Source organism: Perna viridis, chromosome 12 (genome assembly GCF_037379345.1).
Source record: "Perna viridis isolate PV_CMFRI_1.1 ecotype Kerala chromosome 12, ASM3737934v1, whole genome shotgun sequence".
In the NCBI taxonomy this organism is placed as follows: Eukaryota; Metazoa; Mollusca; class Bivalvia; order Mytilida; family Mytilidae; genus Perna; species Perna viridis.
The window spans coordinates 24654647-24667968 of NC_142456.1; the positions used below are offsets into that span (position 1 = coordinate 24654647).

A 13322-nucleotide genomic window follows, 5' to 3' on the forward strand; every position below is an offset into this window, starting at 1 on the left:
AAAAATATCGATTAAGTAATACGTGTAAGTATTGTACATGCACAGCACAGTGACCCTACTTAACCCGAACAATGAAGGAGTATAGGCTATTACTTTCAATTGTCAGAATTAAGTGTCAGTGTCTGTTGGTTTTTTTTTTTTTTTTTTTTTTTTTTAGTTTTTTTTTTTTGTATTCGGATCTGAAGCTTCTTGTCGCTAACTTATGATACCACTATCAGCCAAACTGGACGATAATACCCATCAGAGCGCCTTCTATAGCATCAATGCAATCGGAAAACCTCGGGTGACTCCGCTACTGGGTACGGATTCAGCCGAAGTTGCGTCGACGGAGCTTCAATGCATATTGATATAAAAAGATGAAATATTAGTGCAAAAATTTTACATATCAATAAAAAGATTTTTTCATTAATATTATAATAAAACAATCTTCCAGATTAATGAAAAAAATCTTACATACATGTATTGATAACCGATTCTTGCACTATGATAACAGAATCTTGTATTTTAGTGAAAAAATCTAACATGTTAATACATATTCTTGCATTTCAATAAAAACAAAATCTTGCATTATAATAAATAATCTGGCATATTAATGACAAACTCTTACATTTTAAAGAAAAAAGATATTAATGAAAAAAAACACTGCATATTAATAAACAAAATCTTGCATTTATTAGAAAATATTGAAAAAGATTGAAAAGTGGTGAATTTTGCAACTCTTCAGTTGCCATACGGCCAGAGACAAAGGAAAATGATCGCAAACACTGCCATGTTCACCAAATTAAGACATCAAAATGATATTCCATAAAAAGGTGAAAATAAATACATATATGTAACCCTGATAAATGTTTCGTGAATCATCTCTCTGGTTATTTATAAGTGATGCTCATGTAGATGTAAGTACGTCTGTCTAGTATACTATTGGAGCCTTGGATACATGAATGTAACGTGGTCCTGTTTTCTTCCGTATCGGTAACTTTAAATGTAAATATTGTTTGATGCGTCTTAACACGAGTAATGTGTGCATAATGAAAAGTCAAATGAACACTTTATTGACTTTACATGACTTTCAATTAGTAACTTCTCAGTAATTATGAAGTTATTCTTGGTTTGGCTCAAAGGCTCTTAAACGGTACTCTATCATAAGACATGTTAGGTTCCTTTGTAGAAATGGGCTACATAATTTGTAACCTGGAAGCCCGGACAATATTTTCGTTTCACATGTTTCAATCTATATTTTTTAGCGATTCTAGGGTCGCTTATGATATATATTGACCAGGGAACCAGATTACATAATTTGATGTTGCCTTTATTTTGCCCTTTTTAATTTCATGTGAATTCCGATCTTGCAAAGTACTCCTTGTGTTACATGTATGAAGACTTAGTTTGGTTTGCTTGTTATGTGTAAGTGTTTGTAGGAATCATTCAAAATGGGAAAAATCAGAAACATGCATGTCAAAACCCCACCGATTTGACCATATAAATTCGCTCAAGGATGCTTTCGCTCTTTGCAAAGACCATTATTTGATCTCTACATCACTGGCTTTGCTCAGATATTTTCCAAAATAATGTTACAAAAATGAGGTTTTTGACAGTGTTATTTGCCCTTGAAATGGTCATTTTCAGTGTATTTCAATGAAAGTATAACTCAATTTACCATAATTATATGGAAAATCTTCTCATATTTTCTGATGGTGCTTACAGTCAAATTGCACTTTCAATTTAGTGTTTTAACACCATGTTTCACCTACTATCTGATTCTTAAAAAGACTTAGAGACTTATATCTTAAAATGTAACTAAGACATAATTCATGGAAGGGGTAGATTTGTACTCATTTTAACATGATGGGTACTGCATTTATATTCGATTATTTAACATCGAGCGATAGCTAGGTTTTAAATGAGAAAATAAATGCCAAACCCATGTTAAAATGGGTACAAATCTACCCACAGAAGGAATTATTTCTTTTCTAATATGACAAACACGGTAATTTTTGTGACAAAGCTTTCCCTAGGCGAAGCCAAAATAACGGCTGTTCCATTTACCCCCGCCCCCCCCCCGTATGGAAGTTGGATTAATTAAGAAATGAACCACATATCCAACTAAATCATCTATTGTGTAAATGTCAGTATCACTATAGTATTAGATAACCTCTCAGCCGTTAAATCATCGCGTAAACGTTTTTAAATGAGTGTTTGTCTCGAAGCGACAGCGAAAGAAAAGAGACAGTGCACAGGTGCTAATGGTGGGGTTGTACTGACATATACTGTTTCACGATACGAAGACGTCATATTAGAAGTTGAAATAAAATTTAAATAACATGTATTATGAACTTCGACTGTGACGACTTGTTTATTCGAGTGAATGCATTTAAGGGATAATCGGTTAAAGGTCATTTTTTAATGAGATCGTTATTATATCAAACCAATTGTTTATGTTGTACATGTAAATTGATGCTGACGTTTAACGTACATTGGGAGTTAAGTGTTAGTCTTTGTAAGAATCAGGCAAAAAGTTCAGAAACATGCATGTCAGATGCCTACTGATCTGACAATGTAAAAATGGAAAATTTCAGAAATATGCATGTCAGAAACCAACTGATCTGACAATATAATTTCACTCAAGGATGATTTCTCTATTTGAAAAGATTATTTATTTATTTTTCTGCATTACTAGATTTTTTCAGAAAGTTTGAAAAATGAGGTTTTTTGGCGAAGTTATTTGCCCTGGAAATGTTTATTTTCAGCGCATTGCAATGAAATTATAATTTGATTCACCAAAATGGTATGGAAAATCTGGTCTTTTTTACATGACATTCATCACATTACACTTTCAAAATGGTGTATTTTTTTCAAACCATGAATTTATGTTGTGTTCATCGTTTTAATAAAGGTCAAAACACTTTCTAAATATAACAAAAGACAGATGCATAATTGGGACTTACTTTTGAATAGTACTTTTGTGTGACAAGTTACTCGTAATACAACTAACTACATCTAAATTTAAAGAGGTAGACCTAAGATAAGCAATATAACTCTTAAAATCATTGATACGCTTGTATCATATTCAATTTCACCAAAGCCTATCTAGCTTTTATTTGAAACGTAATAAAATTAGTCAACATTATTTTGATGCTTAGACGAGATTTACGTAAAATGTTGAATACAAATGTTCCAATGATTTGTAAAAGTTATTTTCCTTACCCTAGGTCTACCTCCTTAAGCCAATTGATAAAAAGGGATCATAATATTAGACAAAGAATCTCGAAATAACCCCAGTTATTGATTTTTATTGTTGTCTTTAGTAATTACAGATTAAAAATAAGAGAATGTTTTTTTTTTAAATCAGTGTTTGAAATTAATTTTTGTTTTTGTTTTTGTTTTTGTTTTTTGTTTTTTTGTTTTTGTTTTTGTTTTGTTTTTGTTTTTGTTTTTTGGTGCAAAGAGATGCACTAAACAAAAGTAATGGGTGAAAATTGGACCAGTTTACTAGCTAGAATTTCAGACCCAGTTCGGATATATTCCGTATAGATTCTTCCGCCTAGTGGTCTCAGTCTTATATTATTCGTCCCATAGGCTTCTATAGAAAAACTTAAATTTTCATGATTAAGAAAAAGACAAGGGTTTCAAACTTTTGACCATGTTTTTTTTATAAAGAAAATGTCAAAAATCAGTTTAGGCGTATTTTAGAAGAAAAAAAAGGCACGAAATTTGGTGCACCAGAACAGGTCGAACTAAATATAAAAATAGACTTTTTCTACTTTCACTTTTATTTTTGAATTCATCAAATATACCCGTTTTCTGTACATTATTTTTTCATGAAAATACTGTATTTCTTCAAAAACAAGCTTTTATTGTCATAGCTTGGTATTTACCCTGTACATCTGATGAAAAGTGATAATCATTTCCAAGAAAACAAATCAAAACAGGAAAATTAAGGCAATAAGAAAGCGCACTATATTTTTTAGCCCCATGTTTTACCCGCTCAGGAATTGGTACCCAATGCAGCTTTCTTTCCAGAGTTATCGGTCATTTGAGATAGGAAAGGACCGATAACTCTGTTTAAAAGTATGATAGTGCATAGGAGGTTTTTTCTCCTGTGTAACGAGAAAGGCTGAGTAGTAATGATCGGTATATTAGATTACACAAATAAAACAAAATCAAATCAAATAAGCTTTATTTTAAGTCCGAAAGTTCATCACAACAACACAACATAAGCACTTAGAAGCTTCTATAACCGACATCACGTACATAAATAGCTATACAGTGCATGCATACATGTAATATACATTGACAAAGCAATAAAACATCCAGCTATGATAATACAGGTATATACAACACACAAACATAAATATAGCATTTTTGTAAAGAGCAAATCAAGCAATGGAACTAAAATCAAAACAGGCAGAAACAAAACTAAATGAAAAATGCTGTCAATCGGAAAGAAATTGGGAAAAAAAATTCGGGGAAGTGGAAAAAAATGGATGGGGAGGGGATGAAAATCTAGGATATTTTTTTTTATTTTGGCCTGAAGGGAAATCAATGGAACAAATTATGGATTGTTTAAACGATTAGTTGACACTGTTACAGTACATGTATGGGATAAACTTCCCATTTTATGGATATGTGGCAATGGGGCATGGGGGAATGGGGTATGGGGCAATGGGAAAATGGGGGATGGGGCAATGGGGTATGGGGCAAGTGGGAAGTTTAGCCTATACAGGGACTGTATTACACAGCCGCTTGATGTGAATGCTTCTGGCCTCTGTATGTTATATTTCGTTTTCACTTTCTGTTAACTTTTATGTTTCTAGAGCATATAGGGACAACTGTATCTATGCATAATGTTGTTATGGGACCAGCAGCAGCCTGCCAAGTGTTGTGAGAGTTTCCTCGTCGTTCACTGAAGACCCATGGTTGGCGTTAAGCTGATATTTTTTCATTCCGGTTGGGATCTTATCTCTTTGGCATATTCACCATTTCCATTCTCGTTATATTATGTACTATAAATTATGGTAACATAAATTTTCATAAGATCAATTTCCTCAGTACAAAGCTTGTGAATTAGGGTAACAAATATTCTTTTCTCAACGCAAAATCTTAGAATCTTTCACCATTTTGTTCGGTAATCTGAACGAGTGCCTATGTAACAAAAACGTTTCACTTGATGTTCGATATACATTTGCATAGCTTTAGTTGGAATACACGGGAAGATTTACATTAAAAAAAAAACAATCGTATACAAGAAGTAGTCAAAACCTATCCGTTAACAAGCAACATACACAATAATTACAGTGAAACCTATCTAACGAAACGAACTCTGAGTAAATCAAAAACGTGACTACCGAAACGAACTCTGAATAAACTCAAAGCCTGTCTAACGAACCGAAATCGTAATAAACCAAAAACCTGTTTAACGAACCGAACTCTCAATAAACCAAAAACCTGTCTCATGAACCGAACTCTTAATAAGCCAAAAACCTGTTAAAGGAATCGAACGAACTCAAGTAAATCAAAAACATATCTCAACAAAACGTTGCATTGTAGTTCTTCATTTGAAAATATATGCAACTTGAACCTGTGCAAATGATGATGGTAATTTTAAAAATCTAGGGTTTAAGCATGAGTGAACCTACTTTACGTTATATGTGAATCAGTTCGGTAATGTTTTCTTTACAATTTGTTCATGTCCCGATCTCATTCTAAGACGTTATAATAATTCACCGATTTTACTTTTTATACCAAGAAAATGAATTCGTCTTAATTAATTGACACACATGTGTATATCTGTAAGGAAGTAACATGCAATATAATTATAGTAAAACCTTTCCAAGCAAGGTTGGTAAAAAACCGGTTAATACTAGTATAGACCAGGCCGGTGGTCAATATTGGTTTTAACCGGTCAATACTGGTCAAAAATATAAAATGGGTGAATCTATCTTTAATGTATAATGTATGCATTTAATTGCAAAATGACCATTTATTATTCTTAAAATTTGCTAATAATGGAAATTGTAATAAAATTATGATTTTAGGAAACCCTGCATAGGAGAGACCATCAAGAGTAAACCCCCATAAATTTTTCATTTCCGGATTCAGCAGAATCTTATCTGAAGGTATGTTATATGAAGGGACCCTGAAAACACATTATATTTCATTGTTTTAAGAGACTGTACATGCAGAAACCAGGCAGTTCCTACTGTATTGGTAGCACATTAAAAATTATCGCAATGAATTTTTTTGCTTCAATGTCATGCTTAGATGATATGCATGTCAAATACTAATTAGTATAAAGGTTGTTTTGAGTCGACATTGGATGGCTCAGAGAATGATTCCAAAGTGATAACAAAGCAACAATATTTTTCACAAAATAAAGAGTTATCTCCCTTCTTCAATGAGTTGCAATGCTTTATTTTCTCTTTAATCACCGCAGTTAATCAAAAAACAACATTCAACTTTGACAAAAGATACATTTATTATATGAAATATATGCAACGTGAACCTGTGTAAACCTAACATCTGTCTAAACCGCTTGTATCATATTCAATTTCACCAGAGCCTATCAAACTGAACAAGTTAATCAATACCATAGGTGTTCCGGTGGCGGGTCCAGGGGGGGGGACGGGGATGCAGGGGCCCGCCCCTTTAGAAATTGCAATTTTTAAACATTGTTGAAAAAATGTTCAAGATACACTCAAAATGCAGGATTTGAGGTTTAATATTTTCTGGGGGTGAGGGTGCCCCCCAAACCCCTAGCAAATTCGGATCACATCGTATCCTCACCGGTGATCCTGTCAAGATTTTTTTCCCCTCCCCCCTTACCTAAAACTCTGGATCCTCCACTGGGTTCAGTTTAAACAGATTCAACTGTATATTCACGGTATAATCTCTCAACAATTCATTAGAATTCACCTGGATATTCTAATGGTTGTTTTTAAAGGTGACGATGACTGACATGCTCCTTTATATTCTTTTCAAACCTATTTACTTGAAAGGGGTGTAAAATAACCAACCTTATATATATAGTATTTCCATGAATTGTTACACAATCATTTTTGAAACGTACCGCGGCAATAAATAACTTCGATACAGGCTATTTTCAATAGTCTAATTATAAGTACCATTCGGTGTAAATACATTATCCCCGCAGACATGGTTCAACATGTTATTTTATTGTGTTTCTCAACATCTAATGAGAATAGTTTTGATCCGCGACTGCGCAGAAATACAGGTCGGACTATCAATTGCTATGCGGCAAAAACATCATCACTGATTAAAAAAAGAAAATAAAAATATATTGCCCGAGGAATCCAATACATGTTATGATAGACGAGGCTACACCCCCTCCCCAGAATCGGTAAGAAAAAAATTTTCACCACAAGTTTAACCGCATAATATTTTTTGCTTGCTTTTCACGGCATTTAATTAAATTTACGCCCCCCCCCCTAAACTCAAATCCTGGATCCGCCCCTGATCTGTACCAGTATGCCCAATGTTGGATAATATTTGGAAACAAAATATGTTTCTCCTTCTCTAACCACCAAAGGCACCGACCATTTTAATACTGAAAGGCCAAGGATTATTTAAAAAAAATAAAAATTTCTAATATTGAGCATTTTTTTTTACTCAGCCATGAATAAATAAAAGTTATGATTCAATTTTCCCCCATTACATCACAAGATTTCCAAAATAAATATTAGAACTTTAGCTGCTGCTGAAAACAAAATTGCGCTTGTGCAAAGCAACTTTTCTAATTCAACATAAAATCCTAGCTGCATCCACCCCATCCCCGAATTGTAGAAGTAAGTAACATGTACCATGCATATGTAGTACATGTTAAGTATAGAAAGATTCTCATAAGTACTTTTCATTAACATTTGTTCGCGAACGACAATTTTCTTCGTTTTTATCCTGTAGTTTATACGTTTTTCAACTTTAGAAATAAATCAAATTTATCATTGTTTCACCACGGGCTGGTCATTTATGTTGCATTGTTTTACACCGAGCGGTAGCGAAGGGTTAAATAACGGTATAAATGGTCAGCCCGTGTTAAAACAATGATAAATGGAGTTTCCGTGATTTATTTCGACTCTGACAGGACCAATTTCTTCATATTTTTAATATACGCAGACCATGTGTTGAACGAATGTTGATAATGTATTCATCACTTTTTTTCACCATGGTTATGGTCAAAAGAGCTGTGCAGTATATCATATCGGGATGTAATTTTAACACTCTAGTACAATTCTTGCACATGTAGAGAAACCTCGTTAGATATGTACAGAGTGTGGGTCTGTTTGATCGAAAGCCAAGCAGGGGCTGATTCAAGATAAATCGAAGAAACTGATCAAAAACATTTGTTACGTCCTAAAAGCAACTCTTACTGTGTTCATCACATTGTATCTGCTGTTACAGGTTATCGCGAAATAATTTTGTATATCTTATTTTATAAACTCCAAAAATTCGCAGGCTTAAGTGTATATGTGTGTATTCTCATTGCAATCTTCGCTGAAGTTTTGCAGAATGTTTATAATATTTGGAATTGTTAAATAACATATCGTACTTTCCCGGTTACTTTAGTTACCCGTTATTCAATGTGACTACTCAACCGCAAATATTTATTTTAATTCAACAGCTCTTACGGTGCATTATATTCAAATCAGTTACCATGGGCAACGCTGACAATACACCTTCCCTGTATGGACTTTCTCTTGATGGTCGTGTGGTAAGTTTGGTTTTACATTTATTTATTTACAATGTTATGTCTGGTATTTGCGGTTATTATGAGATATCCGTCTTGCTGTACATTTGTCCGATTTTCTTAAAGTTGACCTGCAGAACTGATTTATGCCTATGATTTGTTTGTTATGATATCCAATATAGATATACTATATGTCCATAGAGTATGTGCATTTCGTATAGATATGGTAGGATTTGTTTAGCACTAAGATTTGAGCTTACCTGGACACTTGGCCTATGTTATGCCATTTCGTTTGATCTGACGTCATTTAGTTTTAGGTTCCGAGGATAGTCACCGGCCCAGTTACATGTATCAGTCTGAGACTTGAATTACTTTATTTATATTAAAGATTGTGTACCTTTTTGGTAGACTCATTAAGATTGAAGGGTGTTTTCCTATTTCGCCTTAGCTGTGAATTTCAGGTCAAAAAGGTAAAAAAAAGTACTAAGGCGAAATGGGAATTTACAATAAATCCATTATAAAACACAGTTATTAATTTATGGCATGTTTTGATAACTAAATAAACATAATTAAGAAAACATTTAATTTTTCTTTACTTTTTGTATATTTTAATGTGATTTTATACATTTTTTGCATATTTTTCTGCAATAAACATAAAATATTTCTATGTAGAAAGTATTTTTATTTCCAGTGAAATAAATATAATTATGATTAAATAGTCATTTTTTCTTCAAAATATTAAGATTTTATTTGATTTATTTATGTTCTTATTTAATTAAATGCAGAATTCAGAATTATATTTTAGATTTATTGTAAATTTTCTAAGTTTACCATAATACATTTAATCATGTTTAATTAAATAAAAAATAAATTTCACAAAAAGCCTAAAATAATATAATTAGAATATTTATTAAGGACAATATTAATCATCAATTATCTAAATTAAAATTCTGATTTCAAAGCTTGTATAGAGCTTCTGTGATAATTATGAAATAAGCACAATTTCTAAAGAACTGAATCACCTTGTAAGCTTGCTTAAAGCTTTGACACTGTTCTCATTAGAATCATATAAATTATAATTAATTGAGAACAGTTCAGAATGCCAACATTTGGTATAAATACCCAACACCTACCAACCAAAACATCAGTTAAGCAAATAGCAATGGCTTGGAGTGCTACTACACGTTGACTTTATAGAGACCAGGCAGCGAACGAGATCAAGATCGAGCAGTACGCAGCAGGTGGCAAAATAAGATTACCAGAGAAGAAGTACCGTGACACAGAAGACCGTCTACACCAGTTGAAGAACCAACTTACGACCGGCGAGAAGAACTTTGTGGAGTATGGTGACGCAGCATCTTACATCTTGAAGCTTGATTAGATAACAGTTTAGTGACAATTTAGTGCTATGAACTTTATGAGTTTTGTGATCATGTTGTGATATTGTTTTATTCAGATGAACATTTCATGCTTATTAATGCACTATAAAATAGTAAACACTATTGTGCTATTTAAAAATTAATATTGTGCTAATTTTAAACTTTCTTTCGTCACTGTTTGTGAAAATATTCCATTTTGCTTATTTATTTAGCTTATTGTTTTCCAAAGACAAGTTTTGATGTAATTTTGTTTGTGTTCAATTATGATTATGAATGAGTATGAGAATGATGTATGCTTTTGAATGGATTTTTTGTTATATCTATCACATTAATTACATGCCAATAAAGCATAGAAATTGTTACTTTAGTTATTTTGTGCCTATATGAAGTTGAATAAGATATGGTGATATAAGTAAAATCTTGAACACTTAAAAAACATATAAACATTACACAAAAATATACAATTACATTTGTATTAAACAACAAATTAACAAATTAAATCTATGTTTATATAGTCGTATAAACACTAATTATTTCTTGATTAGATGTTTACATAGGTTCCCATTTCGCCTTAGTTTATACAAAATTGTACTAAGGCGAAATGGGAATATTTTTTAGTATAAGAATTCAGAGCTAAGGCGAAATGGGAACAAGCCGATTGAAGTTCACCAAGACCATCGGTCCATGTTAGTTTAGTGAATTTGTGTCTGTCGTGTCATGTTTTATTTCTCCAAGTAAATTCACCAGCCCAGTACTCAGACTTGTCAAACTTGACTTATATCTTAGACCATTTACCAAAACTGTAACAAATGCTTTTAGAGTAGTACATAGTACTGAACACCATTTTTGTTCTCACTTAGGAGCATGGGATTTTTTTGTCCGCACATGTAGGGGCGAATCCAGGATTTTTTAGGTTAAAGTTTTGAAATATTCTTCTAGAATGGGTGCAGTGTAGATATCTTTGTGGTAAATTAGCGAGAAATTAAAGTTTCAACCTAAAACCGACTAAATCTACCCCTGAAAACCCATGGTTTGCAAATTGTAAGGAGTGTGGGGGGGGGGGGCGCACGCCCGCCACGCCCCCGCCTGAATCCGCCCCTTAGTCATGTATTTTACATTTAATGTAGATCTTGATGAAACTCGTGCAGTATCATCATAACTTTATTGCCACACGAACTTTAAACGTACTCCTCGTAAGTGTCAGCTGTAAATCATGTTAAAATAAAACTATGCAGGTCTGCATTTTCACTCTGTTTTCTATATGTGATTGAATTAATTTGTATACAAGTAATACAAATGTATCTTTGTAACTTTGGACTGTTAGGGGGAAACGAAACAAGAATGACTTTTGATACAAAATTCAATTACATGAAAAATTGTCATTTCAAATACAGTCAAACCTGACTTCCAAGAAAGAGGTAAATCAAGGATATGCGTCTATAATGCATTAATTTTATCTTTTATCAAATATGTTTTCAAATTCATAGTAAATGTTTTGAAATGTATAACCTGAATTAACCTCAATCATATTTATAAAGGAATCACATATGTGATTAAATTCAGTAAACCAATTTTACACAAAGAAGACAGAGAAGTGGAATGATTTTGTCATTTTTTTTTAAAATTTAATCCTTTCTTCTTTATTAGATTTTAAAATTTACCAGTGCATAATTATGAAGGTGCAGTGAACCCTTTCTAACTGACTGCTTGTATTCATCAAGATCCTGTATTAAATGACTATGATTAAAATATTTCAATGTCGGGCATTCTATGTAAAATCTAACAGTGAACAAAGAACACCGTCAAGGCTTTCCTAGCGAATTCAACCAAGATTTGTGTTACTTTAGACAGGTCTTATATGCATTACTGTTTGTCCAGTTTAGTGTCAGTCTTCGTAAGAATCCGGCAGTGAGTAAAACATGGTTCAATTTTCAAAGATTTAGTTTATAACTTGACAATTAGATTTCAAATTAGTAAATTGATTTAAATTCCAATGAAATGCACTGAAAGTGAACATTTCAACGGCAGATAACTCTGTCAAAAACCTCATTTTTCTAACATTCTGTTGAAATATTTCTGATCAAATCCAGTGATGCAGAGGTCATCACCTCTGAACGTGTACATATGTTTGTATAGTTTGATTAGGATATTATCATTTTGCCACAAATGTATGCAAATGGCTCTCATATACAACACAACAATGACGAGGTACATATCGTCCTACCCTCAAATGTAAATGTAGACAAGTACATGCAATTATTGCTTTTCATTAAAGCTGACCGTGTCTTAGCTTTTCTAATTTTGAGAATAACATTTTTTAACGAAACTATTGTTTTTTTGGGGTTTTGTTTTGTAGGCAAACGTATTAGTAGCTTTTTTTTATTCAGTTGTATTTACAGACGTTTAATGTGGAAAAAGCCCGCGAAATGTAGCTGTATTGTGTATTTTCGGTCGATCCCGTGTATCTCCGTAAAATATTTTTGTTTTTGTTTTGTACGTCGTAAATATCTTTAAACATACATGTACACAAGGTATTTCTGTATTTGTAAGTTACTTTGTCCTCTTAAGTAAGTTATAACATTTCTTTCTTTTATTCATTTGCTATTGTGCATGTGTGCCTAATGTAAAAGTCGCCTTCCCGTGACTGGCACGAATTCCGATCCACATTCAAGACAATCAAGTGACTCGACCAATCAGCAACCGTTATTTTCTCAAATGTTACCAATGTTACGCAACCGGTTGCCGATGTTAAGCTTTAGAATGTTGTTAGACCTTGAAGGTATATTGCTAAAAAGTTCATCCTGTATAGCGAGCATTTCATTCAATCCGGAATGGGTATCAGATAATCCCGCACAATTTGACCAAAGAGATGAATACAAAGTGAAAGTAGCCTTTTAATTGTTTTAAAATTAAAATATGCAATGCTAAAAAACAAAGAAAGCATAAAAAGAATTAATTACAGTATCTAGATCTGTAAGCTGAATATCATTTTTTTAAACATGACTCCTATCTCACCCCTTTCAGCTATCGTCCCATTTTCAATGCCTTGGCAAACGTAAGAAAAATGTATAAGTGCGATGCTCGGTTGTAGGCTGTGTCTAACTCTTATTTACACTTCATTATACAAACATATGATATAAAACAATACTTGAAATTGAAAAGATGCAAGAACTGTTCAATATAAATTTAAAGAATTATTTGATTATTAAACCGAAAGTTGGGGAATCCTGGGATACAGAGAT

At 32.7% G+C, this 13322-nt stretch overlaps 1 protein-coding gene across 1 annotated transcript in view; it reads left to right on the top strand.

Moving 5' to 3' along the window:
* The first annotated feature begins 8627 nt into the window (after positions 1-8627).
* LOC148601779 (lewis-type alpha-(1,3)-fucosyltransferase-like) overlaps positions 8628-13322 on the top strand; it is a 40582-nt gene continuing 35887 nt past the window's right edge. The window contains exon 1 of the mRNA XM_088554954.1: positions 8628-8725. Within this exon, the coding sequence (XP_088411080.1) occupies positions 8700-8725 (26 nt within the window). The 5' untranslated portion in view covers positions 8628-8699. The remainder of the gene's footprint in view (positions 8726-13322) is intronic.